A 27,745-nucleotide genomic window follows, 5' to 3' on the forward strand; every position below is an offset into this window, starting at 1 on the left:
TAATTGGAAAACAACCTAATGGATTTTTTCCCCCAGCCGATCTTCGCCTTTATGCAAACAAAAGTAGAGAGAAGAGAGAAGATTCCAAATAGGACTTAGCCTATCTATGTCCCCTATCATCCACCACAGATACATGTATGTATGTATGTGTGTATGTATGTATGTACGTATGTATGTATGTATATGTGGTGGATGATAGGGGACATAGATAGGCTAAGTCCTATTTGGAATCTGTGTTATTTAAGACATGAGATAAAATTCTAATTCACTTGAGCATCATCATAGCATAGCTGCTCCTTGGAAGTTCAGCAGGAGCAGGATAGAGATACAACTAGATGATGAATATAAGATTAGGGAGAGACAGATGTTTGGTTTTACCTGTGGCTGGATCCATCACCTCATACCCAAGATAGTGCCATCCTCCCAGACACAGACACCGGATCCCACAAAAGACCCACAGCTACAGCCGTGGAGATATTAACAAAATGTTGGTTTAATGGGCGGCATTTGACCTGAGGATTGTTCAGATGGAGTCCAGCAGCTTTGAGGTGGAAAGGAAGGAAGATGCAGAAATTATATTGCTAGCACAAAGCTCAGCAGGGATCAGTTGATCTATCCTGACCAGCCTTTGAGAGGAAACCAGGTTCTAAAGATCCAGGATTCAAAAACAGGGGAGACTTCTGGGGTCAGCAGAACCAAGGAAGGCGACCACACGGTGGGGGTTTTAAACCAAATTGCTTGAAGGCAACCAGCTAAGGAAGAGAAGAGTGATCTTACTTGGGTGGGAAGGAACACAAAACTTTGGGGGCTGGGTGGGGGCGGGGTAGCAGCAGCAGCAGCAGAAGCAGCCAAGATCTCCCACCGACGGAGCTCATTTTCTGGAGACAGGTTGGCTGAAACATCTTCGCTCAGCCATGACAATCGCCACCTTTGCTCATGCAAAAGAGCCCTCTCAAGGCGAGCCCCAGCAGGATGAGTCCTCCTGCACCACCCGCTGGGTGGAAATGGTTCTTGGCCAGGAGGAAGCGAATTTGCCCCTCCTAAAGAGATCGGTTCCTCGGCCCCAAGAAATCTCCATCATCTGGGATAGTAGTCTTTGGGGACACCGGTGAGGTTCCTGAGTTTCAGAGCCAAGTCCACCGTTTTGATGTAGCCGTTGATCATTTTCTTCATCTCTGGGGTGTAGGGGTCATACTCCAGTTTCCTCAGCCCTGAACGCTTAAAGTTTCCGTCCTTCTGGCCCTCGACGCACAGCAAGCGGTCCTCGTGAACAGCAGTGCCCAGCAGGCTGACCATCCTCTTGAGCTGGACGAAGAGATCCTGCTTGAGGTCCTCAAAATGAACCACCAAGACCTTCTTGCCAAATTTCAGCCAGTCAAGGGTGTGCGTCACCCACCACGGAGCATAGTTCTTGACAAATTCCGGCCATTCTGAGTGGAGGAAGAAAATACATTTGTCAACCCTGAAGTGGGCCTGGATGAGGCCACCTTGGAGGCTCCAGGGTTGCCACACAACAGAGGGAGGGGGGGAGGAATAGTCAGGTGGGGTTTGGTAGCCCAAACGATAAAGCTTTCCTGTGGGAACCAAGGACATTCTCACAGGGGGCTGGCCAGAGGAGGAGTGAAGTAACCAAGCAACTAGCCAGCACCTGGATTGGACAGCGTGACCAGTGACTTGGAGGGAAAGGGGAAAGTTTTACTTTTTCATTGGGTGAAAGGCGTGGGAACTTTCAGAGTTGGCTTTCACCAGTTGTGCCAATATGGTGCATCCAATAAAACTGTTTTTTGAGGAATTTGCCAGCCTCGGAGTTCTGCTTTCTATGGCGCATTACTTAGAACACTGACTGTGTTAATCTCTAAGCCAAGGAAGGCTTAGCGAATAACATTGTCAGTGTTCCAAGTAATGTACATATGTGTGTGTGTGTGTGTGCGTGTGTGTTTGTGTGTGTTCAGGTTTCTTCCCCAGTTCTTTCCATTCTACACAGCTGACTTATAAGAACCATGAAGGTAGAAAGCTGGAGGCCAAACCTCCTAGGACTAAAAGGGTCCATACCAGTCACAAAACATGGACATCCACCCCCTCCTCTTTGAGACACGACCCTCACTCAGAGCACATCGGTGGGAAGAAGCAGGAGAAGCCATATCGATGAAGATTGAGGCTTATCCCGGTCAGCTGTGGCTCTCCTAAAACCTGAAATCCACCTAGCTTATCTCGAAGCTCTGGCCATCGGAGCTCCTGGGTCTCGAAGTTCAGGGGAGGTGGTGGAGCTGCAGAAACGCCTAATTCGGACGGGCATCCCAGCTGGGCAGACCTACCCTTGCCCTTCCAGTGGGCGTGAGAAGCAAAGCCGATGTGACCCCCGTACTTCCGGTTGAACTCCGCCATCAGTGCTTTGAAGGGGTTGCGAACCAGCAGGATAGCCGCGTCAAAGGCTTCGATCTCCTTCTGCCCACTCTCATGCGTTTTGATGCAGATCGTCCGGCCGCTGCGCCAGTGGTCCCGCTCACCTTTGAACCCTTTGGGCAGCGTGGGGAGGGGGGAGAGGGAGAGGGAGGAAAAGAAAGAGTGAGCCGCGAGCAGCAAATATGGGGAAAGAAAGGAAGGACGTCGGGAAGGGTGTGGCAACTCTTTAGCTGGTCTCTTGATTCTGGGAAGGCAAGGCAGGGGCAGAAGGGGCAGAGAAAGAAAAAGGCAGGATGGAGAATGATTTAAAGCCAGGAGGGTCTTTCCCCTTGACCGGCTGTTGAAGAATAATTTAAAATAGGAACTAATTGGGAAGAGATCCTAAAATGAAAATGGCCCTCCACATAAGGATAAAGCTGGCAGGTACCTCTGTCTCTCTCTCTTACTGCATCACTGGAGGTTTTCAAGAAGAGATGGGACAATGGCTTGTTTGAAATGGTCTAGGTCAAGGGTCCCCAAACTTGGCCACTTTAAGACTGGTGGACTTCAACTCCCAGAATTCCCCCGCCAGCCATGCCTGCTTTTTTCTCTCTCTCTTAATCTCCTAAAGTGGAGAGAGATTGCAGAGGAAGGGATTGCAAGAGATTAAGCTATGCTGGCTGGAGAATCCTGGGAGTTGAAGTCCACAAGTCTTAAAGTGGCCAAGTTTGGGGACCTCTGGTCTAGGACCTCCTGTTTGACCAGGGGGTTGGACTAGAAGATCTCCGAGGTCCCTTCCAACTCTATTCCTCTGTTCTTTCCTCTTCAACGTCTCGTGCAGGTTGGCTTCAGGCCTTCCTCTCTGCGTTCCCTCCTCACAAGTCAGCTTAACAGATGCTTTACAGACGGGAGGGTCCCGTGTGGTTTTTCCCTGGTGGGATCATTAAATCTCAGTGCATGCCTCCTTCCCCTGGCGGGAGGATCAGTAACGGAGCTTTCCATGGGATACCAAGCTTCCCCTTGAAAACTTAGTGGGGCTTTCTCTCAGAAGTGGTTAACCGATTTATCTTTTTTCTCCCACGGATCTTTCAAAACTGTAACGAGCAAGAACTACCAAGGTTTGGTCTCCAGGCAACTGCAAATTCCAAGAAAAAGATCTGAAGCCGGCTTGGCAATTTGAAAGGAACAGAGGGAAGGAGAGAAAAAGAAAGAAAGGAAGAAGATAAAGCGATGGCCGGAAGAGGCGAATTCCCCAATTGTCTGGGTTGGGCAGAGTTTGAAAGAAATGGTGGGGTCAAGGCTCCGGTCTTCCAGAAATGACCTTGATCTGTCTGGAGTTCTTCCCTGACAAGGGAGGCCAGATGCCAACAGGGTAGCCTAGGACAGAGACCTCCAGCCTTGGCAACTTGCGGATTTCTGGGCTGGGGAATTCTGGGAGTTGTAGTCCACAAGTCCTAAAGTTGCCAAGGATGGAGACCTCTGGCCTAGGAGATGTTCTACCAGGTAGAGGGAGCAAAGCCAGAAGTTGGGCAGAAAAAGTGACCCACTATTTAGGCCAGGGGTCTCCAACCTTGGCTACTTTAAGACTTGTGGACTTCAACTCCTAGAGGTCCTGAGGAACTCTGGGAGTTGAGTCCACAAGTCTTAAATTGGCCAAGATTGGGGACCCCTGATTTAGACTAGAGAAGAGACTCCATTCACCGCCTGGATTTTGTGGGGACACGCTGGTTGGTCTTCCATGGTGGAAGCTGCTGAGATAGAAAGGGTCAAATTCATAGCTGAGTGAGGTTTTCGGTTGAGTTCTCCTCCAATGGCTCAGAGTGAGTCCGGCCCCCTCTCCCCATTCCACACCCATTCCGCCTCCCAAGGAAGCCATCTCAATCACCTTTATTATAAAGAGAGCCATCAAAATAATAACTCCCCGTATAGAAACCCGTGGCCAGCTCGATGAGATGCCGTGCCCACGTGTTGCCCGCTCCGGGAAAGCTGGCAAGGGCGACCAATTGTTTGGCTCGAGTGGTGAGAAATCTCCGGTCCATACATCGGTTGTCTGTGAAGCAGAGAACAAGACAGGGTCCCTGTGAGGTCATGGGGGAGATGTTTCTGAGGGCTGATGGTGTCCTGGAGGGCACGGGGAAAAGAGAAGGAGTTTCCAGACCCCTGGCTCATCCCAGACCACTCATTCTGGTGGCCTGGAGGACTCTCGGTTGACCCAGGCCAAGAGGCCCAGCTCTGGAGCAGAAGGCTTTGAAGCTATCTCATTGAGCTTCCAGAAAAGACGCTTGGCTTTAAAAATGTATTTATTTATTTCACATGGTTTTACATGGAAGCCGAGACTCAAATTGTCAGCTGGGAAGTGGCCAATGTTGAGAAATACTGAACTAGAGCAGGGGTCTCCAACCTTAGCAACTTTAAGCCAGCTGGCTGGGGGGATTCTGGGAGTTGAAGTCCTCCAGGCTTAAAGTTGCTAAGGTTGGAGACCCCTGTACCAGAGGGTCCGTAACACCCACCACCCCAGATCAGGGACTAGGCTATGGTTTTACAAATTAATAACCAGAGACGAGTGTATTAAGGTGAGCGCCAAGAGGGGGTGGACACCGTGTACCCGGGACCCCAGACCCCCTTGGTGATGGAACAGGAGTCTGCCAGGGTGCCCAGGAGGTCTTCTGAATGCCCCCAGCCCCCAGGCCCACCCGCCCAGCACCTCCCCTGCCCCCGATACCTTGCACTTGGGTCTGGTACACAATGAAATAGTCCAAAGTGCCGCAGCTTTCAAATTCCTCCCCGTTGCATCTCTGGGCGCAAAGATGCTCTCCCTCTCGTTCGTGCAAGGAGAAAAGAGTGGTGGGGAAACCGCAGTGGCAGACGGTGCCAGCCAGAGCCGCAAGAGGGTATTCCTAGGAGGGAGGGAGAATTCACTGCTAGGCGTGGGGCAAATGCTTCGGGAGCAGAGAGGGACGCAGGTCTGCTCCTGCCCGCCAAATGGGAAGGGCTGATGCAGAGATCCTGGCGTTCTCAGGCAGAGCATGGGAAGGGAGAAGGGCCACGTCCTTGTGCAGCCCCCTTCTGCTCACCTTTCCTGTGCAGAGGTCAACGCATCGGTCCACAGACATGTTCCTCATGGGCCTGCTTGCCAACAAAGCCAAGGTGAGGTTTTCTGGCCGGTGGAAACAGCCACGGAAGATGGCACTGCCATCTGGGGAGAGAAACAGAAGGGGGTTTCTTGGCCAGAATTCAGAGAGAGAGAGAGAGAGAGATCCAAAAGGCATGGCAGACTCACTAAGGATGCTCTGGGCACCAGACCCTTCCTCCTTCCGCCCATCCAGTTGACCAAAAGGACGACGCTGTGCCAATGCCCTCAAAAACGGAGGCCACACTCACACCTCCTGGTGGATTCCTGGGCCAGCTCCAGGCGGTAGATGGACAGCCGGTTCGGTCCCCCGCAAAAGCTGCTCTTTTCTCCTTTGCACTCCATGTTGCACTCGGCGTCGCTCACATTCATGGCCAGGATCTTGTGTCCACAGTAGCATTCTGCCCCAAACTCCAGCCCCGCGTAGAGGTAGCCCCTGCCACAGACGAAGGCACCATGAATGTGGGAATCCTCCAGATGCAGAGGCCGGACGTCCCTCCCCGGACAATAACCCTGCACAGCAGCTGAAGTCCTGAATGAGCACCGTGGGCTGTGTCATCCTTGTACACTAACTGGGTTAGCTGAACCACTTGAGGAATTCTGAGCAACTGGGCAGGAGAAAGGGACGAAACCAGGGTGGGTTTCTGGGCACCGGTCCCATCGCCTTTCAGCTTTAACACTATTTCATCGTTTGCCACCCCAACCATTCGCTTGACGAGGAATAAATTCATCAAGTAGAGAAAATAAAAGTGGCCTCTACTCTTCCTCTCAAGTGGGCCAGGGAGGGAAACGTGATTCGGTGTGTTGCTCCTGATCACAAGATTTACTCCAGGCAGGTAGAAAAACACCTATTTCCCAAGAGGAACAGTTACCGTCACTCTGTGGAGTGTAGACAGCCATATTACTTCAAGTCTGCTGGATTGTGTGATATTGTGTGTGGGAGTGGAGGGGAGTGAGGTGTGTCCTTTGCCACTGCTGTTATCTTTTGAAGCAATAACTAAGGGGGAAATCTCCAGCAGGTAGCAGTCAGAGGAGGAAGTCCTGCCCCAGAGCAGAATTGAAAAGTATTTGTGGGTCCAGAAATTGGAGGAGAAGAAAATTCATGGATGTTCTCTAGGGAAGAAGACAACCTAGAATGTTCTTCTTGGTCTGTAAGGGTCAGTATTTCTTTTTTCCTCCTTCCCTCCCTCTTTGAATGGCTCCCAACAAAAAACTCTCCCAGATAACCTCAATTCAGCATGATTTGGCTCCAACCATTTGGTGTCATGACCCTCGCTTCCCCACTCCCTAACCCTTCAACGCAAGGTAACCCAAGAGGCATCAAGACCTTCCTTCCAATTTATAAAATGGATAAACGATTGGAAGGGATCACCGTCTGCCTTCCCCGGGAGCTCTCCCTGGTCCTGAAATGCCTGGCAGTCATTGCCACAGGAGTCCAGCCTTCGGCCCTGCACAAGGCCTGGACCAGCTGCCCTCATGGCAAATAGTCCCAGGGAGAACCTGAAATTGCCAATCCCCCAAAAGAAGGAAACGCACTCGATGCCTGGAGTTAATGAAGTCCTGGTGCCGTTTGCCACCCTACCGTTCGGCGCAGTTGTCCTGGCAACGGAACAATGTCATTTTTTTGTAGTCAAAGAAGGACACTCCGCGGAGGGCTCTCTGGTGAGTGTTGTCGACATAACAGCCGATGTATTTTGCTGGTGAAAGGAGAAGACGTGTTAGCATCCACCCTTGGGAAGGAAGAAGCCGCTTCGAGAGAGGGACAAGGCGCACTCCAGATCTTGACCCAGGAAGTCCTGGGGAAGACGGAGATAACGGGATTATCCAGAGTGACAATTCTCAGCACTAACGTGGCCTGGGGAGAATCTCCATGTGGTTTTTCAGATTGTGCATTTTAAAAAATTCTTGTGAGACCCACGAGACCCCATCCAGAGGCTGCTTTTCCTAGCAGGATTCTCTAACCACCGCACGGCCTCCCTCCTCCTCCCCAAATTTGCACTGCTTGTCCAGAGAACCATCCATCAGAGTGACAAGCCAGCTTTGCTAGTGCCTGGATGTGAATTCAAAGCACGCTCCCCTGCATACCGATGGCTCTTTCGATTTACAAGACCAGGGTTGGTGCAAGGAGACCTGCTGGGAGCGCCTCTTTGGTGGCATGGCAAGGGGAAGAAAGAGGTGGCCCTGCCAGCCACCTTCGGCTTTCCGTTTGCCACTCACCCAGCTGGGGAAGGTTGCCTCAACTCCCCAAAGGTTACAGCTCTGCCCTTTCCTTGAATCTGAAAGGAGACCAAGGCTGAAGTTAGCCCAGGGATCCATCTGAACTGGACTGAGGTGCTGAACTACCACTCCCATCATCCCCAGCCAGCAGGGTCCTGGCACAGCCAGCCAATGATTTGAGTTCATTTCCCTCCTCGGCTTTTCAATGCGCTAACGAGGCAAACTCTGATTCTAAGGCACATAACAATCTGGCTTTATAATAAACACCATCGGCATTGACAAAATCCACCCTCCGTCAATTGCAAAAGGCTGCTTCACTGGGAACAGCTGACATCCTACAACGATGCCTTGAACACCCTCAAACCTCCATATCTGCCTCTCCCAGGTCCTCGGGAAGGACTCAATGGGCGCATAAAAATGCCAAACCCAGTCTGAACATCTGTGTGCAACCAACCACCCTTGTGCAACAGGTGACACCTGAGAGGAAAGTTAAGGCCTGAAACGTCCTATCCTTTGGCTTTAGCTTTCGGGAGAAATTGACTTTTGGGGGGACATAACCACACCCCAAATCCTGTCACTGAATTTGGGGTGCAGGAGGTTTAGAAGGGAGGAGAAAGAGGTTGACAATTGATAGCAAAGTCCTTCCAGTTCAGTCTTGGAGAAAATCCCCCAACTGCCCCCCTCCACACACTCCTGTGTCATGGGGTTTTTCAAAGGGCGGTCTGCTCAGCTGCCCCCCCCTCACCTGGGGCCCCTGCCCTGGTCCAGATGGGGCTTCTGGCTGGAGAAAAGGAGTGGTGGGGTGAGATGGGCACAGAGGACCCGAATGGACCCCTCCCCCCTCTGCTCCTGCCCTCCCGTTGAGCATCAGCCAAGGGAGGGAGGACGGATCATGTCCAGGACAGGCACCCCCAGTTTGCTCTGATGATTTCCCTCCCCGACAGCCAGAGCCAAGAGCTGCCCTCCCAGAAGTTAATGGGGGGGGGGTGCATTGCTTATGGCTGCGCCTGCCAAGCCAGGCTGCCGTCGTCGGTGGCAATCGGATCTCCCTCGCCATCTGCTAGGAATTCTCGGAATGTCAAATCAAATTAGACTAATGAGCCTGGCTGAACGGGTTTCCAGAACGGGCCCACCGCCTCCCTGCCATTCGCTGGGGGGAAAAAATACACCCTAGCCAAGGCCAAGAAGCCACCAGGAAGCCAAAAACCAGGTGCTTCTTTGGAAGAACTGCCAAAGCGAAAGGACTTTGGGGCAGGAATCTGCTCTGCAGGGTCTGCGAAGGGAGCCTTTTCTGCTGGGGTCCCCCGGTTGGGATTCTCTCGCCAGCCGAGATCTTGCCAGAAGGGCATTAAAATCAGGCTCTCCCAGTTGGCCTCGGGGTTCTGTTGGGTCCCTCGGTGTTGGGCGTGGCCGGTGGACTAACGGAGAAGATGCTACCCCGGCACCAACCTTCTCTTGGGCTGTTTATCTCTGCACTTAATGCTTCTTCTTAGTTTTTTATATTCACGGTTTCAGTGGTAAGCTGCCCAGAATTGCCTGGCGGTGTGAGATGGACAGCCCATCCATTGAATAGAAAATAAAAGTAATAAATAAAAGGCGGCAGCTGAGGGGAGGCTGCTCTCGGCCATCTTGACCCTGAAGCACCTTCCTGCCTCCGTGCCAGGAAGGAGAAACGATCCTTTGGCTCTGGATAGGTCCCTCAGCCCAGACGAGGTAGTTTTAAACCAGAGGTCTCCAACCGTGGCAACTTTAAGACGTGTGGACTTCAACTGCTGAAGTCCACAAGTCTTAAAGTTGCCAAGTTTGGGGACCCGTTTTAAACGCTTAAAATGAGGCACTAACTCTTTAGAAACTCAATTACGGTGTGGATATGGAGAGAGGGAGGGAGGGGAGGCCTTTCAGTTTTAGGAGACGATTGTCCCCCAGGTGAGCAGCTTCTCAGATGGAGGAATTGAGGGAGATGTTGAACTGCCCTGGGGCCACAGAGGCCGCCCAACAGGCAGCCTGGAAAGGGAAGCTGGTGAAACTGGAAATCTTCCAGACTGGGCCAAGCAGCTCCACTCTAACTCCACCTTTCTGAAGAGCTTCGTGAACCTCAGAATCTCTGGCTCTTTTCCTGGTCTTTTCTGCGGAAGAAATGTTTTGTCTTAGCCTCGATGTTTCCTTATGGACTATATTTCTTGGATTGGGGAGCGAATGCAGTGATTATTCCTCCCCTTCCTAACAGAGAAACTGTCTTGGCCAAGCCAGACCAAGTGCTCCATTTTTGTTTTCCTGGAAATAAAGTTACTATGTTCTTTGAAGTATATTTAAAAAAAACAAAACCAGAGAGAGAGAGAGAAAGATTAATCATTTAGACGGATTACTTCTACCTGCTGGCTGCAATCTCTGGTGGGAATAGATGAGGAATTGAGACAATGAAAATGTCCAAATGTTGTTCCCATCTTTAAGATGGAGGTTGAGAGGAGCAGCTTAAAATCCGTCTGATTTCAGAAGCAGGTAAAATTCCGGAAGAAATGATTAAGCCATCCTTTGTTGGACAGCAAGAAAATAAGTCATTTGACAGCAGCAGATTATCAAGAATAAGGGATGACTAGTTTAGTTCCTGCCCCCCCACTCCCGCCAGTAAAATCACCCGGTTGATATAGATAAGGGGGACATCAGGAACATAACAGAACTTGATTTCAAAAACCCAACATAGCAGCCAAACGAACCTTGTTGTACAGAGTGAATTCTTAGAAGATAAAAACCAGGTTTTAACTTCCGTTCCCTGCATGCTATTCCCAACTGATCCTGAACCAACTCCTTCCCCGAAGGACCGTTACCTCTGTCTTCCTCCTTCTCGTGAGCTCTCCTCCCCCTGAGCACTCCGGTCCAGGTCTCCCCATAATCACCTCTGCTCCTCCCAGCGGCGTCTTTCGGGGGGCTCTTGAACCAAGTGCCGTACCGCCGGGCCAAGGCCAGAGACTCCGGCATCGCTCCAGCTTCCCTGCTGAGCGGCAGCGTCCCCAACAACTGAGCATCGGTCCCTCCTGCGGCACCGTTGCTGGGCCTGGGGGCAGCCCCCGGGACCCTCGTCTCCCCGCTGAAGCCAGCATGGAGGAAGACCAGGCTGCCAGCCGTCAGGTAGAGCGCGATCAAGGTGAAGAAACGGATGGGTTTCCGCCGAAAGTACCTTTGGAATTTCAGCCAGAGCTTGGCCATGCCAGCGTCATTACGGATTTTCACAGGGTCCGGGTGGAGAAACGAGCAAACGCCCTTCTGAAAGGAGGAACCGCTGTCTGCTGTCTAAGGGGCCACGGACCTGGGGCCACAAATCTGGGGCCACGGTTGGGCCCTCAGTGCCCTCCTCTCAATAAATCAGCCCAGCTATGACTCTCCTGTCCATGCATTGATTCAAAAGGAGATGGTTGCAGAGTTGCTTCAAACAAAGGACCTGGATCTTTGCACTAGGAGTTCTTGGTCTTCAGAGCAGCCAATGATGAAGGTATCATGGTCAACTTGGGGATCAGGAGTTGCCACCGCGGCCTTGGAAGGGACGTTCACCAACGCTCACCAAAGCAGAGGTGCTTCCAAGGGGCTTTGAGTTATCCAATAATGTCCAGGAACGCAGCTGAACCAACTGCCATTCATTGTCACAGAAAATTGAACCTAGAAATCAATAGAAAAGATATTAAGACAGCGAAGACATTTCTCTTTGAGGTAGGCACTAAAGGAGCTCTCTCCATCATGATTTTAAACCATGCTTGTCTCTGGAGATCGGGAAGGGGGCTGTTTCCCTACAGTTTCCATTCTCTTTCCCAGTTTTTAGGAGAGGTAACATAACCCAGGAGGGACTCCAGATCCTGGCTGGCATTTCACAAAAGTCGGTCTCAGAGCAAGGGCTGCAAAACAGGGTGGGAGGACCTTTATGACATCATTACATGGACGCCTCTGATTGGCTACTGGGGCCAACTGCAAGCATGGCTGGCTGGGGGATTCTGGGAGTTGAAGTCCACACATCTTAATGGGGCCAAGGTTGACAAACGCTGCTCCATAGCTCCCTCCCAGCCAAGGGAGGCTTCAGAAAGCAAGAACAATGTGAGCTGGTGCTCCATTCAAAATCCAAGAAAGAAATACTTAGACTCCATTAATTAGAGAAAAGATATCTTTCACTGGAAATCAAGTGGTAGCAACAAAAGAATTCTGAATCTGAGAAAATGAGCATGTAAATCACATATACAAAGTGATGGCAACGTTCCCACCCCCAATACTTCAATTGGCTCATCCAATTAAAAGTTGTGTACCACGTCATGTGGGCATCTCCAGGTGGTGATGAGGCCTCTGTCCATTGACCTTGACATATTTTGATAAAGAGTTGCAGCTGCGCTTGGCATAGGATAGAAACCTAAGCAAGAAACTCCGCCCCCCCAACTTATACAGTTCTGTTTTGTAAAAACCTCCAGCTCGCTTCCCATAGCCATGTCCCCCCTCCTCCCCCCGTGACTTATGACAGCCGGAAGATGCAAAGCAAAGGGAGAAAATCTTGAAGGCTGACAAACCTGTTTGGACAACATTGCCCGTACTCCACTGCCCAATTATGTCGCCATCGCCCTGATCTCCACAATCTTTCCCTGGGACCACCATGTGCCAAGGCAAAAGACGCTGGGCTATTTCCACCTCCATGACCCATCATCCTTGCCCTGGCTCATCTTAAGGGGCTCAAATCATCCTGGCCTCCCTTGAAGGGGCCCTTGTCCTCCTACAACCAGAGGGAGGCTGCAAGGAGCCCATCCGAGAGGCAAGACCTCCTCACGGGGACAAACTCTGGGCTACCGCTTGCTTTCTTCGGTTTCAGAGAGAGCCACAGCCGCGGCTGCATTGCAGGGTCTCCCTCTGCTCTCGGAGCTGCGTTAAGGTCTCCCTTGCAAGTGGAGGCGAAGAAAACCATGACCAAAAAAAAACAAAACCCAGGAATAAGAAAGGAGCAAATAAATGGGGAAGAATGAACGCCATTAATTTAATGGACTCTAATGTTCCTACCATCTGTCTTGAGATGATTAAGTAAAAAATAACACTGGGGCAGACGGCATGGAGTATAAATAAATGTTTTAATTCTGCTTCCTCATCTAACTATCCAAACACGTCTCTGCCTCTGAAGCGTGAAGTTTATAGCAATCAACGGAGGGGGGGAACCTTCTGTGGTTCCAGGGAAAGGGAGCGATTGGGAAGAGAGAGAGAGAGAGAGAAATGATGCTTTTTAAACAAGCTTTCTTTCTTTTTCTTTTCTTTCCTTGGGGACCTCTGCTCGGCTTTACAATTCCTCGTTCCCTGCTTGTCGCACCCTTCCAAACCATTGTCTTCAGCCGTCTGGAGGGCGTGTGTGAAACTCGGAAGCCTTGTTATCATCTCGTGCACGGTCCAGATCAAGATCTCTCTCAACCGTGCCATGCCTGTTACTCACTCCACCGGGCAAGGAGGCTAGAGTAAGGAGGGCTCCTCTCCCAGGCCTCTGGCCCCTCCCTACTTGGAGGAAGCGAGGGAGGGGAGGGCTTTATTTCTGACCAGGCTTTTGAGTCTCCCAGGGTTGTGAGACAGGCAGGGGGGGCCTCGGGAAAGGCCAGGGCTGCAGCAAGAGGAACGGCTCAGCTTACGTTGGGCGGAAGGGGGAGAAAGCCCCGCCGAGCAATCCGCCCCCCCCCTTCATTGCACCCGCCTAGTATAAAGCTCATCTTCAGAATCGCTTCTTCCTTGTGGATCCCGCTGCTCAACGGAGGCCCTTGCCTCACCGCCTCCGTTGCAATCGTTGTGAGCCTCGAATTGGGGTCTCCGTACGGCTTCTGGCTGCTCTTAACCTGGTTTGCTTTCTCTCCGCAGTGCCCACGAAGGGAAGCGTGATTGAGAACCATGTCAGGCAAGTCAATCGCTTCCTCTGCCTGCAGGCCAGGCAGGACCCCTCACCCACCCACCCCACAGAGGCAGCAGAAGCACCATCGCTGATCCACCGTCTGCAGGCCCTCAAAAGACCCCCTTTCTCCCTCCCTTTCAGCTCAGTAGGGATTCACTTAACATCAGGGGCAGGAAAGGTTGTAAAATGGGGCAAAGTTCACTCCACTGCCTCACTTAACGACAGAAATGTTGGGCTCAGTTGTGGTCTTAAGTCAAGGACCCCCCCGATAAGGTTTCGTAACAGTGGCCATAAGAACCTGGAGAGATTCTCAGGAAGTGATTTACGTGAGGCCTGGAAGCCATCCCGCCACCTGAGGCTGCAGGAGCTCGATCCAGGAGACGCCGAAAGGAAACCGGTGCAAGGCAGACCCAAACATTGGGGGCATATATATAGGGCATTGTGGGCCGAAAAGTAAAATGCCTCTCTTGCCTTCTGCTGCTCTTGCTTTGGAAGTAAAAGATGCGCAGCCAACAGTTATGCCAGCCTCTCAACCTGGAGGTTGCCTCTACAGAGCAGAGAGGAAAAATTAAAACAATCACCCCGGATAACGTACCCAGGCCTGGCCCTTCCCTGCATCCCTCTACTTCAGCGGGTTTTAATGGGTCAGCTTTGTAAAGTCACAATAAGCGGACAAGGGAACACAAGGGACACTAAATTATTCAGTTCCCTCAATTGCTCTGTTACCGGCGGACAGTACAACAAGCTTGCCTTCCCTTCGGAGCGGCGGTAGCTTTTTTTTTTTTTTTGCAAAGTGTGCCCAAGTGCTACCCAACGTCTGTGGAAACCCCAGATTCCTCGGGATGAGAGAAAGAAAAGAAGAGAACCGCAATTGAGCAAAGACAATGTCTCCATTGTAGCTACAGTTCCCAGCCAAGGAGGAGGAGGAGGAGGTTGGAAAATTACTGCAAGGATGGAGAACCACCTGCCAATTGCCCAAAACTGATGCCCACCCACCCCCATCAGCTGAAGGATGGCATTCATTCTCTTCCCCCCTTCCTCTGGCCCAGCCTGGCATTCCTGCATATTCAGCAAACTCTTCAAACGTGGGCAGGGACGGCCTTTCTCTCGGAAAGAAAGCGGAGCTTTCCAGAAGGGCTGGGCAGCGTCCCGAGAAGAATCCGCAGAGCCTGAGAAAAGTTACGAGTTCAGGAAAGGCTGGGAAGATGAGACGAGCCAAGAAAAGAAAAGATGGTTGAGAAGAACTCAACCCAGAATGGAGCTATGGCACCGCCACGGTTGCTCCTGACAGCAAAGCTGGAAAATGCCCCAAGATGGTCGTTTCGCTATTCCCCTGGTTTACGAGGGGTTTCTCCCCTCTGCCCCATATCTTAAGTTTTCTTCATATGGGAAATTGCAACCGGTAGAAGCTCTTAAGAGAAGCCCAACCCCTGGTGGTCAATGAAATTCTCCGCTGAACTGCTGCCTGGGGCTACAGATCAGGTCATTCCCAGGAGGGAGCCAGCCAAGGTCACAATCCTCAGGGGTCCAAGGGTTGGAGGACTGCCCTCCCCAAAACTAGGAGACCTCTTTGCCCCCCGATGAAATGGCCACAAGCCAAGAGGTGAGCCGTAGGACCAGGAGACGGTGCAGAAGGTTGCCCTCTACAAGGGTTGGCCTTCTCCACCTTCTGCTTTGCTACCCATCATCGCCCTGGCTGGTTCACCCCCCAAAGATAGGAATTCTCCCTCAAAACCCAATGTTTGAACAGGTTAGGATGGTTAGTGAAGAAGCAAAGCATTGGTGACCAAGTTTTGAAAAGAAGCAAAGAGACGTTTGAGACTACAGAGAAAGACCTGGAGAAGAGTTGAGTTTCCTTCATTCCAGGAAGGAATCTACCCTGGGGGAGACGGGAAGTCAGTTCTGGGGTTTCTTTGGGAGACACCTGACCCAGGTGGTAACTGGAGACCCCGGACTGCCTAAGAAAGCCACTTTCTTCCCTTTGTAAAGTGATACATCAGCAGCACTGAACAGCCAACAAAAGGGATTTTGCTTCAAGGCCAAGGGCCGGCTAAGCGGCCAGCTCAGCTTTTGTTCACAGACTGAAGAAGGAACTTGCTCCAACTCCGGGCATATGGTCTACTTTAGGCAAGGCAGGTAGAGTCTGGAGGCGGCTCCACCAAGCCCTGAAGATGGCAGCCTTGCCAGATACTCCCAGCACTGCAAAAGGCACCAGCAAGGACTCTGATTACGCAATCAGGATTCACTCTCATTAGAAAACTATGGATTTTGCATTTTAAATACACTTTAATCCTAGGCAACCTGGCGCCTTCCAGATTACTCGATGCAACTCCCATAATCCTAGGCAATTTATAGAGGGCATGAGAGATGAATGTCGACGGGCATCTCCCTCCCCCTGGCTCAATGGAGAGCCCTCATGCCAGCCTTGCCAACTTAACACTTTGGGATTTCCTGACTCAGCTGAACCTTTCCATAAACTCTGGCCAAACTTGGGTTTCTTTGCAGGGGCTCTGAATGATGGAGAACAGGCCACTGGGGGAGGCGATGTTGGAAATGTACTCTTAACCCCACCCTGGCCTGTCCCCCTTTAAAGCCACCACGACAGCCTTCATACAAAAATTAAAATTGCTCCCCCCTGAGCGGGATTTCTCAACACGCGAAAATGAGAAGGAAGGTGACCAAAATAAATAAATAAATTTGAAGGAAAAGCGACCCACACCCAGACCGGTTATTAGAAGGCTGCCAACTTTCAATATGTTTGCACAGGAAGGAAAGCGCATGCATCCAGTATTAATCAGGCCTCTAATTAATTGTGACTTGCCTTGATGCAAATTTAATGCATTCGGCGTCGCTACAGATTGTCATGTTGTTGTTTTTAAGGGATGAGATCAAGGTGATTGTATTTCTCTCGCTTTAAAAAAAAAATGCCATCCACCCAAAGGAGCAGCTGTTTTTCGACAGACGCCGAAATGCGTCAGCCGAGACGGGGAATGAGGGCCTTTCTTGGAAGGGGGCAGCCAGAGGTGGTGGGACCACAGGATCCATCCCATGGGGCCTTGCCAGGCTGAGTCTGTTTCTAATTTCCCTCTGGGTGGTTATGGCTGTTCTGTCACAAAAGCCATAACTGAGGCTTGCAGTCTTCTTAATTTTTATTTTTCTAGTTTTAAGATTCTTTTAATAATAAAACAGGGGGGGAAATGCAAAGCAAATATTAGCCTGTAATGTTGTTTGGCCTTCTTCCCTTAAAGCTGGATGAAACATGGTAAAAAGGAAGAGAGGGTTTTTGTTCCACTGCTGTTTTAGAATCTGAAGACCATCGAGAGAAAAAAGCAAGAAAATTGTTCCACCAAGGCCTCTGTTGACAAAAGAGAAGGGAGCTGTTATTCTGAGGAATGGTTTCGGAGAAGAAGAAACGAGGCCCAAAGACACACACACACACACACACACAAAACCTATGTGCACAAGCCACATTCAACAAGAGTCCATAAGGAACCCATCAGTTGCTTGAAGGGCGTCTCTGGTCTACAAAATGCCTTTTCCCACAATTCATTTAAATGCTAGACTCAAAACAGCACACAATCCTTGGGAATGCCTTGGCACAACACACCAACCTTGGTCTGGCACGCATCAAGTATCCAAGTTAGCTGTATTTAAGCTAAGTTCTCTCTTGCAAGCTCAGAAAATGGGCTTGTTCAGTAACCAGGCTGAGAACGCTCTCCAAAGATGACTGTCCAACATTTCTCTCTTCAATTGCAGGCTTGTCTTCTCCGGCTGAGTTCAACCGTCAAAGAAAAGCTGGAAGGGTCTGCAGGGAAAGAGACTCTGGAACATGCGTGTGGCCAGGGCGGATGAGGCGAGTGAATTAAAATTATGAACATATGTTGGAGGAACTAAAAAGAGACATTTGTTCTCCCTTTTCTAATTTGGGAGAGTGGCGTCAGCTGGTTTTCCTTGGTGGCACTTTTGGGGCAGACCAAAGGAAGACGTTGGTCACACAACAGAGTCGTCATCCCTTGAGAATTTGTCCCCAAGACTGGTGGGAACGGCTCTCATTTCCTTTCTCAGCAGTGGTCCCTGCATCTCCAGCTGGGCTTCCAAAGACCTTCTCCAAGTGATCTTCACAACTCCATCCTCTCCTGGATCCAAACCACCTGAGAAGGAGAATGCGCCTCCTAGGTCACCCCGGCTCTTTTTCGGAAAGGGTGCTAAATCCACACAGAGCAAGGCCTTTGGTGACCACGACGGAAGCCAAGCGAGGCCTCCAACCAGGTGATCCTAGATGCCAACTGAAGCTCCCCCAAAGGGTCCCAATCTCTCCTGCCAAAGGCTACACTTAGCCCAATCTGAAGATACAAGGAATGTAAAACAGGGGGGGAAAAACCACCCCGAGCTGCCTTGACTCCTTACCAACACGCATCCACTTCCTTTTGCCCCAACAGAGAGGGTTGCCTTCTTAGGAGCAGCTGCAGGGCTGCAGGGTGGGCCTGGCTGTTGCATGATGCTTGGGGGTGGTAGTGGTTGAAGTCCCGCCATTTAAGGGAAGGCCCTGGTGGACTGGCCCCAGAGGCTTCCTCCTGCTGCAGTGCAGTTATCCTTGGAGATGCCCATTGCCTTCTCCTCCTCTCTTCCACCACTATCCTCAAACTGCTTTTGTAATGGGGGGGGGGAGAGGGAGAGGGAGAGGGAGGGAGAGAGAGAGAGAGAGAGAAAGCCCTTTGCAAAAGAGGAGTGAACAAACAGATGAGGAAAGGGAGGTGTTTAAAACAAAAAACAAAAAAACACACCCTGGATGCTGCCTGTGACGGATGCACTTAAAAAAATGAACCAGCTGCTGGACTGGGGTGGGGGTGGGGGGTCAGGAGGCAGATGAGCGAGAGAAGGGATCAGAGCAGCTCCATCCCATTTGCTGGTAACTGATACAATAACCTCTTTTCCTCTTCCAGCGTGTGACATGTGGCCTCTCTAGATTAGAAGTTAGAACAGGTCAGGCTAATCCCAAAGGGACCGGCTGTCCTTCCTGCCTGCCACGGGGGCCTATTGGGGCATTTCCAGAAGCCCACCTGGGCTTCTTCCCACATGCAGTTTGGGGGTACCGGTCTCTACAGGACCCCACGTGTGGATGAAGAAGCCATGGGACCTCCTGTTCCACCTGTCCCTTTCCACCCAAGCCACAGCCACGTAAGTGGCCGACTCGAGGCAACGTGGACGTGGCCACTCATATCCCACCCATCGGTTCCTCCCCCAGCTCAGCCTCGCTGGATCTCAGCCCTACCTGGATAAGCCCTTCGGTCCAACTCCAGCTTTGGAGCTGATCTTCCAAGGGGGTGCTGGGTGCAGAATCTGTCTGTCACCCACTGGTGTCAAAACGCAGCCAGGGAAGCTGAAATGATGGACCCATTTTCCCTGAAGTTACCTCCAGCTATCCATGCCCAAATGTCTTTCCTGCATGGAAGGCCTCCAGACGTATCCCAGCCCCAGGTCTTCCAAGGAGCATCTTCTCCCCACATTCACACACCTAGCACAGCTGTCCAGGTGGGACACACTCTCGCCCCAGATGTTGTCCAACAGCCCAAGGGATTGGAAGAGTGCTTGGCACTCTTGACCTCCAATGCGAGTTTAGCTCTTCAGGACCCCAGGAAAACATCTAATGTGCATTGAGGCACCAATGTGTGGCTAAACTATGACCTCTGGCATGACCCTGACTTATTTGGTTTTTCATCAGCTTTACAAGGAAGGAAGGAAGGAAGGAAGGAAGGAAGGAAGGAAGGAAGGAAGGAAGGAAGGAAGGAAGGAAGGAAGGAAGGAAGTTCGCTCTTCTCCTTCAGTGTCCACAGCTCCAGGGAGTTGATCCACCCTGTTTCTTCCTTAAGATGCCACCATCCAACTAAGTCCCTCATGGAATTTTAAAGAAAATCTCTTTTGAAACAAATTCCAATTTGTTGGGAGGAGAGAGAGAGAGAAGAGAGAGGGAGGGAGAAAGAGAGAATGGGAGAGAAAGAGAGGTCCTAGGAAAGACACTGGTCCTTCATGCTTTGGGACAGGGTCCCAAATTGGAAACAAATTGGAATTTGTTTCCTTTGGTCTCTTGCTCGTTTCCGAAGATGCTGCCCCATTTTCCAGGACGCCTCTTCTCTGTTTTAAATTATTTCAAGCTTCCACACACGGCCTTTGATGTCCTGATTTCCCCCCCCCCACCCACCCACCTTGGGGCTAATTGGCCTTGAATTCCACGATCTGAATGCCATCATGGTTACAACTGCAGCCACAGGGCGGCCTCTCTGCTCCTTCACCCAACAACAACAACCTGCCTCCAAAATGTGGGCCGAATCCCCCATCCCATAAGCCCCCCCCCCTTCCCCAGCTCTGAGTCAAGAGGATGCTGAAAGGTCATTAACCGATAATCAATCCGAGATTTCAGGAGATAACAGCCAAGCAACCAGCTTTAGGCAAACTGCCCTGTCTTGTTCTGAGTTGTGAAGGGCTCCCTTCCTTCTCACATCCCCAGAAGTTGTGTGTGTGTGTGTGTGTGTGTGTGTGTGTAGGAATTAAGGTCTCCTTTCCCTCTGCACAAAAGCAAAAAATCTGCAACCCCAGCAGGAGCCTGTCCCAAAGCATGAAGTGCCAGTGTCTTTCCCAGGACCTCTCTTTCTCTCCCTTTCTCTCTTCCTCCCTCTCTCTTCTGTCTCTCCTTCCCTCCCTCCCTCTCTCTCTCTCTCTTCCCTCCCTCTCTCTCTTTCTTCTCTCCTCCTCCTCTCCTCTCTCTCTCCCTCTCTCTCCTCTCTCTCCTCCTCCCTCCCCCCTCCCTTCTTCTCCTCCCTCTCTCCTCTTTCTTCTCTTCCTCCTCTCTCCTCCCTCTTCTCTCTCTCCTCCTCCTCCTCTTCCTTCCCTCCCTCTCTCTCTTCCTCCCTCTCTCTCCCTCTTTCTCTCTCCTCCTCTCTCCCTCCCTCCTTCTCCTCTTCTCCTCTCTCTTCCCTCCTCTCTCCCTCCTCCTCTCTCCTCCCTCTCTCTCTCTCTCTCCTCTCTCTCTCTTTCCTCCTCTCTCCTCTTCTTCCTCCCTCTCTCCCCCCTCTCTCCTCTCTCTCTCTCCTAAAGGAGATTGGAGGAGGGTCTGGAAAGGCTAGGTGGAAAGGAAGATGGAAGGAACACTTCGCCCCCACCCTAGAGAAAAGGCCCACTGGCCGGCTGAGGGAGGGAGGCTCTTTTGCCCCATGGACCTAAAAAGGGGAAGGGGAGATGTGACAAGACCCCGGTCCTCTTTGCCAGACCCAGAGCAAAACTTCACCCGAACGGCCTCACCAGGGACCCCCCCTCTGCCTCTCCTAGGTGAACCCAGCGATCAAAAGGCGTGGGGTGCTACCTGAGCTTCCTACCTGGGAGAAGAGTCACCTTTCTGAGGTCAAATCCTCCCCTCCTCTTGGCAGCTTCTGAGGGCCCCTCCGGGCTCCTCTGGGAATCCCTCTGGAAGCGCCGGGTCCTTCAGAGGAAGAGAAGCCGCCTGGGGAGTCTGCGAGGGTCTTCCCCGAAGCTGGCGGGCTGCAGGCAGGTGGAGCCGCCGTCCTCCCTTCCGACCGTGCAACTCGGAGGGTGCAGCGCTTTCGGGGGGGAGGCACAGGCGAAAGCCCCCGTCATGGCAGGCTGGCTCCGTCTGCGGCGGGGCTCACATGCCGGCGTGGCCACGGGAGGGGGAAGCCCTCGGCCTTCCAGGACTCTCCAGGCTGGAGAGGAGAGCCCGGCGGTGGGTCGCGGGGGCTCCCCTCACTCCGCGCCCGTTTCCACCCGGAGCCCCGGCTTCCCTCCCTGCCTCTGCCGAAGCCCCAACTGAGCTCCGCTCGCTCGCTCGCTCGCCAGCCTCCAGCGCTGCCTCCTGCTTAACCCCTTCGCTGCGGAGGCTTTTTGCAAGGAGAGGCTCGGAGGGAGGTTGCAGCGGGGGGTTCCAGGGGGGGGGAGAGGCTGGGGAAAGCAGCCCGGGAGCAAAAGCCTCAAAGAGGCAACCGACGCCTTTCCCCTTGCCCGAGGCTTTCAGCCGGGGGAGGAAAACACAGAGCTGGTCTGGTGCAGGAGGCTCGGAGAGATGGGAAGGAGGGGTGGGGGGAGGAGGAAGGCTTGCAAAAGGAGAGGTGCAGGCGAGGATGAAAGAGAGCCGGTCCATGTGCCGGTCGGGAATAGAGACACACTGAACATCTGGAGATCCCAGAACATCTGGAGCAGCGGTCTCCATCCTTGGCAGCTTGTGGTGTGGTGTTTGGGGCCACTGTGCTGGAGCACTTGTGTATTCCTGGAATGCAAGACAACAAAGTATTCTATTCTATTCTATTCTATTCTATTCTATTCTATTCTATTCTATTCTATTCTATTCTATTCTATTCTATTCTATTCTATTTTATTTATTCTTCATTATATTCTATTTTTCATTCAATATCTATTCTATTCTATTCTATTCTATTCTATTCTATTCTATTCTATTCTATTCTATTCTATTCTATTCTATTCTATGCAATATTTATTCTATTCTATTCTTGACAATATCTATTCTATTCTATTCTATTCTATTCTATTCTGTTCTATTCTATTCTATTCTATTCTATTCTATTCTATTCTTTGTTCTATTCTATTCTTCATTCCAATATCTATTCTATTCTATTCTATTCTATTCTATTCTATTCTATTCTATTCTTTATTCTGTTCTATTCTTCATTCCAATATCTATTCTGTTCTATTCTATTCTATTCTATTCTATTCTATTCTATTCTATTCTATTCTATTCTATTTAAGCCTGGAGGACTTCCACTCCCAGAATTCTGGGAGTTGAAGTCTTCCAGGTTTAAAGTTGCCAAGGTTGGAGACCCCTGATCTGGAGAATGTCCCACCGAGAAGGTTTATTTCGGGAAAATGCTTCCATTCTAGGAATGGAGGAAGGAGCTCAGCTCCCCTTCGTTACAAGGCTGAATTCTGCATCTTGTATGCTGTGAAGAAGGACAGAGACCTTAAGGTTCTACAAATTAGACTTAATGAATCGATCGGCTCTTTGAGGAAAGCAAGCCAGATGTTTCATGAGCAACTGGCCGAACAGCGCTATTGTCACGAACTCTAAGGGTGGGTCTGTGGCCTTTTGTCTTCTGGGCTGATACTTCTTGCCACACACAAGTCAGTTTTCTCCAGGGGGTGGGGGCGTTTTTCACTCAGAAAAGGTTGCAGAGGGCAAGAGCGGTGACCTTCAAAGGGGGCTGGAGGGAAAGATTTGGGTTAGAAAGAGAATGAAAAGTGGGAATGGATGAAAAGAGGGCAGCAGGAAGATGGAGAGTCACAAGGCTGACCTAAGCAAGAAAGCGGAGGAAGGAAGGAAGGAAGGAAGGAAGGAAGGAAGGAAGGAAGGAAGGAAGGAAGGAAGGAAGGAAGGAAGGAAGGAAGGAAGGAAGGAAGGAAGGAAGAATCGTGGCTAGGAGAAAGGGCCTCACCAAAGCATCCATCCCTCAGCCCTGCAGACTTGGGAATTTACTACCAAACTCCTTTGTGACCAGCACATTCCACAAGTTGCCATCCTCCTCTTGTGCCAACCATGCCTGGGGGGCCTCCCTCCAACCTCTCCCTCCTAGCGAGACAGGGAGAGGCAGACTTGGCCAAGGTTTGCCTGGACACAGAAAGTTGGTCCAGCTCTTTAGCCAGAGTGAGCCATTTTCCCCAAACTTAACCAAGTCTCCCAGGTCACACCCTTAATCTGTAAAATCTCCCTCCGGTTACTACAATGCCCCCCCTCCCTGTTTTGTTGCTTGTCCCTCTGCTAGATAAGCCCTGTAAGAAGATTTCAGACCCACAGAATTATTAGATAATGGCTGTTTTCTCCCGCATTAACTCCTATTGTTTTAGTAGTTAGGGGATAAAGACAAAAAAGAACCTTGCAGTTTAATGCCAGGAGCAAGGAGATTAAAAGATTAAAGGGGAAAACGAGTCCATGGGCCTTTCTTTCTCATCTCTTTCAACAGTTTGCTTGCAGCTTTCTGCCCCAAAGTCTGGGATAAGCAGAGTTGGGAGTTGAAGTCCACAAGTTTTAAAGTTGCCAAGTTTGGAGACCTCTGCCCTAAAGAGAGACCCAGCTGCCCACTCTGGGACCATTTTAGTGGCAGCTGAACACCAAATCTTCTTCTTTAGGGACTGGCGGGTCTGAGCATCAACCACATTTGGCTCCTGCAATTACAATCCTGGCAAGCAGCAGCCCCCCCCAAAAGGTGCTGGACAAGGGCGGCCATAACCCAGTTGAACTGCCCAACACGACGCAAGAGGGAAGCCCCAAGTGGCAGGGGAAGAATCCCGGACAAATATTGTCCCACCTGCTCAACTGGTCAACCTGAAGGCTTCTCAGGATCAACCCTGGATCCCTTGAGGGATTCTGCTTGGGAGTGCAGCCTTACAAATACCCCTTCACCCATTGAGGACCTGTCCTTGGCATTTTGGGGTGATCTTCTGCTAGCCCAAACATTTGGGGGAGACCTCAGCTCAAAGCTTTGTCTTGCTTCTCCTGGGACGACTCTCAACAAGCACAACAGGGACATCTTATCTTCTTCTCCAACATCTGGCATTCCAGAGGATTGAAAGTCTAGCCGTCACAAGCGGTAATCACAGCTCGCCTGGACTCCCTCCCTTAATTAGGCCAATCCCCTTTAAAGCCCTTTAAGGTTGGGTGGCCACAGTCAGGATCAGCTTAGGCCAGGTGTCAGCTTTGGATGAAAAACAATGACTTCTTCACTCCGGCTAAAGGCAGCTGATCCCTTGGATTTTCTGAACCACAGATTTGTCTTTCTGATTGCAAGATCCAAGCTGGCTCTACAGTAAAACTTCTGGTCCCAAGGGCCGACCCAGACTGGATCTTGCAACGTTATTCTGGGACGCATATATTCATTCAATCTTTCTGACCTTTTGATGTTGAAAATTACACAATAAATTGGTGTGGAGTCCCTTAAGATAATTTAAAAGCTATTCAGAATCTATGAAAGATGTTTTAAGTGAGAGGGAGAGGGAGAAGGGGAGGGAGGGAGGGAGACAAGGGGGGAGGGAGAGGGAGAGATAGGAGCAATGCAAAACTTCTGAGCTGGCATTTTCTTCCTGTCTCTTTCCTGTTTCATCGGACAATTGTTCACTTTGCAAATCAATGGTGTCCTTAGCAAAGAGAAGACCAGAGCCCCAGGGCCTGGCAGAAGGAGGGAGGCCTTGGCCAACAAAATTTTGTTATTCATCCCCAGAGCTCCCCAACTGCAATTACTCTCTTCTGGGGTGTTTGGCTGGGCGGTCCTGACCGGTCAGAGGTTTCCTGCTGGGCAAGACCCCCTTCTGCCTCCCTGCCATTCCTCCTGCCAGGACGGGCAGCTCTTGGGCCACAGTGAGGTGCTGTGGCCTGAGCACCCTCCAGCAGAAGAGCCCCGGAGACCTCCGTGGCCCAGAGAACCACCGGCAGTGCCAGCTATGCTGGCAGGGCACCACCTCCTGCTCAATGCCCCCTCCCTACCCCTGCATACTGACCCAGAGAGCTGCAGCAGCAGACGGGCCTGGCTTAGGGGTAGCGGGAAGGATTTTTGCAGGGTGATGCTGACGGGAAGGTGCCCTACTCTGCTTCAAGGGAACGTGTTTAGGTTGGGAGGCAGGATGGCAGCTCCAGGTTCCCCCTGAACAGCTGCCAAGGATGAGAGGCCCTGCTGCATCCTTCCCCCGGGGGCTATCTGTCCAGACTCTCCTTGATATATTAGCGCTCCAACTGTTGGCTGAGAGAATCAATTAATTTGTTTCTGCCAGAGATGAGAACTGCTGTGGTTGACCTGCGGCAAATCCTGCCTCTCTTCCATGCTGGTTTGACTCCGTACCCGACAGATCAATATGGATCGCGGTGGTTAGGCCCGAGAAGAGAGGGGGAACCGTTTAATAAGGTAATTGGCCATCAGAGCTCTTCTTCTGGCCATTTCTATGGGGTGGAGAAGGAGACCGTATTGGAGAGCCAGGACACAGCATAACTTTGTTACCGGGAGCCCCCAGTTGGAGTTGTAACAGCCAGCAATTTCCCCCCTGCCAGGAGATGAGTTCGGCTGAGACAAGGACAGGCATCCCTCAAAATGCAGAACCTGGAATTAGGAGCACACCTCCGGGGCCAGATTGCATCCTCATGACCTCAAACTTGTAAAATAGGAACAAAGGTTCGCCTGTGTTCGAAGTAGCCAAAATTCAGGTGAAATCTGGGGCTTAATCTGTACTATTTTAGAAAACAGGTGACTTTAGGACACAGATCAAACACTGATACTGTGTTTGCCCCGACTCCCAAAATAAGTAGACCGAGAAACACCCAGGAGCAGTACTTTTACAGGGGAAAAGCGAGACTTGATTGGCATCTGAGTTGACCTCTTGTTAGACCGATAGATTCAGGAGTAACCAGTTCATCTGGCAGAAGATTGACAGCTTGGGGAAGACAGCCAAACCTGACCCACCAGAAATCTTAAAAATTGCAACCACCTCAAGAACCAGCCAACCCTGCTGGCTGCCAGTTGCTAGGACAGCATCTTTAGCGGCTTGGATCAAGCCCAGCCTTGGAGGCTGTCCGTGGTGCTGAACCTTCCCCTTGGAAGGTGAACAGGAGGCACCTTCGTGGACAGGTAAACCTTCTTCTTGTTCTCTCCACCTCTCAAGGCCTTGTGCAGAACTGGCTCAACAGCAAAACTGGGCTTTTGAAAACTGGCAGGGCAGGGCCGGCTGCTAACTCGCTCTGAGGACCGTGCACATTTTTCCATCCATCAACGCCAACTTCCTGGGCATCCGAGATCAATGGGAGAAGGCAAAATTCCAAGGAAAAGTCAAACTCAGGGAGAGATTTGATGTTGTACAAATGGCCACGCCGTGGTGTTTATCTCCAGCGTCCGGCTGAGTGGGTTTGGGGTCTTCCATTCGCCCCCTTTGCCTGCGAGGCCTGCCCGAAATCTTTGTGGTCGCAAAACAGTTTTGGGGGCATCAGCAGAAACATTGCACACATATTGGCTGTGTCTCCCTGCCTGCAGCTTCCCCTGTCCGTGGGGGGTTTCTGGCTCTGACCGCCCACACCGCCACATTCTGAGCTGCCCGTCTGCTGCAAGCAAAGCCTCTTTCCTTTGGACGGGGGGAGGAAAAATCTTGGAGCAGCAGAGGAGAAATACTTGCGGCACTCAGCCTGCAATTACTGAAAGTGGCCAAGCAGGAGCTGAGCTGCTTTCTGGCTAAATGCTCCAATTTTCTCTGGCCCTCGCTTGACATGACTGCAGCATTTTCTAGCTGCAAGAAAATAAGAGTGGCACAAAGGGCTTTTTCTTTTCCGGGGGGGAATTTCCTTTGCTTCTTGTTTTCATTGCCTTCACCAAACTCTGAGGATGGGCTAAGCCCAGGTGCGGCTTTTAAAATCTCAGCAGGCTGCAGGGGCGTGTGTTGTATTTCCTGCCGCTAAAGATTGAGGGAAGCAAGTGGACAGGTTCGGATGAAGCCCGGAAAGATTTCCTGGGCTTTTCAGAAAAAACAAACAAACAAACCAACAAGGAGAGGCTCAGACCAGACCAGATTCTGATCCATACAAGAATAAATCGATGGATGCAGATCTTCTCCGTGGCATGAAAACAGAGCTATTTTCACCAGCAATGGACCAGCCACCTGAAGCAAAGCTAATTCATCAAGAACCTTGCTTGACAAGGAAATTATTGATCCGGGCATTATTTATCAGTCTTACTTTGGAAACAGGTGGACTTCTGGGATCCAGTCCTGGTGGTTCAGAAGATCCCAGGATAAAGGAAGGGGGAGGATTCAGCACAGCCAATTCGGGTGCTGGAGGCTAAAACGTATGAAGAAATTTTGCAGGGATTGGGTTATGTCTAGTTTAATGAAAATAAGGACCGGGGGTGAAATGACAGCAGTCTTCCAGTATTTGAGGGGCTGCCCCAGAGAAGAAGGGTGGGGCCAACCTATTCCCCAAAGCACCTGAGGGCAGGACAAAAAGCAGCGGATGAAACTAATCAAAGAGAGAAGCAATCAGGGAATTAGGGAGAAACTTCCTGACAGCAAGAACAATTTATCATTGGAACAGCTTCCCCCCAGAAATTGTGGGCGCTCCCATCACTTTTAAAGAAGAGATTGAA

General features: G+C 51.0%; 1 protein-coding gene and 1 long non-coding RNA gene across 6 annotated transcripts; both read right to left on the reverse strand.

Moving 5' to 3' along the window:
• Positions 1–473: 473 nt before the first annotated feature.
• On the reverse strand, positions 474–21,504 carry WSCD2 (WSC domain sialate O sulfotransferase 2). Of its 5 annotated transcripts, XM_087942542.1 has the most exons (10): positions 20,987–21,502; positions 17,228–17,767; positions 10,624–11,380; positions 7,095–7,209; positions 5,764–5,948; positions 5,457–5,578; positions 5,105–5,279; positions 4,268–4,432; positions 2,316–2,516; positions 474–1,430 (listed from the first exon to the last, which is right to left on the reverse strand). In XM_087942542.1, exons 3-10 carry the CDS (start codon positions 10,931–10,933, stop codon positions 1,078–1,080), a joined length of 1,626 nt encoding a protein of 541 aa, XP_087798668.1. In that variant the 5' UTR covers positions 10,934–11,380; positions 17,228–17,767; positions 20,987–21,502; the 3' UTR covers positions 474–1,077. The 5 variants fall into 5 exon arrangements, with proteins under 5 accessions (XP_087798668.1, XP_087798666.1, XP_087798667.1 ...); XM_087942540.1 differs by lacking the exon at positions 17,228–17,767 and having other exon boundaries at positions 10,555–11,380; positions 20,987–21,504; XM_087942541.1 differs by lacking the exon at positions 17,228–17,767.
• LOC148129571 (uncharacterized) lies at positions 2,994–4,258 on the reverse strand. Its single transcript, XR_015745233.1, has 2 exons — positions 4,004–4,258; positions 2,994–3,952 (listed from the first exon to the last, which is right to left on the reverse strand). It is a non-coding gene; the product is annotated as an uncharacterized LOC148129571 (long non-coding RNA).
• Positions 21,505–27,745: the final 6,241 nt, after the last annotated feature.

The sequence above is a fragment of the Notechis scutatus genome, chromosome 13 (assembly GCF_049901735.1).
Source record: "Notechis scutatus isolate UNSWTSFEM ecotype Mainland chromosome 13, rNotScu1.2, whole genome shotgun sequence".
Lineage (NCBI taxonomy): Eukaryota > Metazoa > Chordata > Lepidosauria > Squamata > Elapidae > Notechis > Notechis scutatus.

What these genes read in the sequence shown, in the direction of transcription:
- WSCD2 (XM_087942540.1), bottom strand. Translation starts at nt 10,933, where the DNA reads ATGGCCAAGCTCTGGCTGAAATTCCAAAGGTACTTTCGGCGGAAACCC. An exon ending in GTACCAGACCCAAGTGCAAG is followed by an intron (nt 4,433 to 5,104) that starts GTATCGGGGGCA and finishes TCTGCTTCACAG; the next exon opens with ACAACCGATGTATGGACCGG. An exon ending in CGCCCACTGGAAGGGCAAGG is followed by an intron (nt 1,431 to 2,315) that starts GTAGGTCTGCCC and finishes TCCTCCACTCAG; the next exon opens with AATGGCCGGAATTTGTCAAG.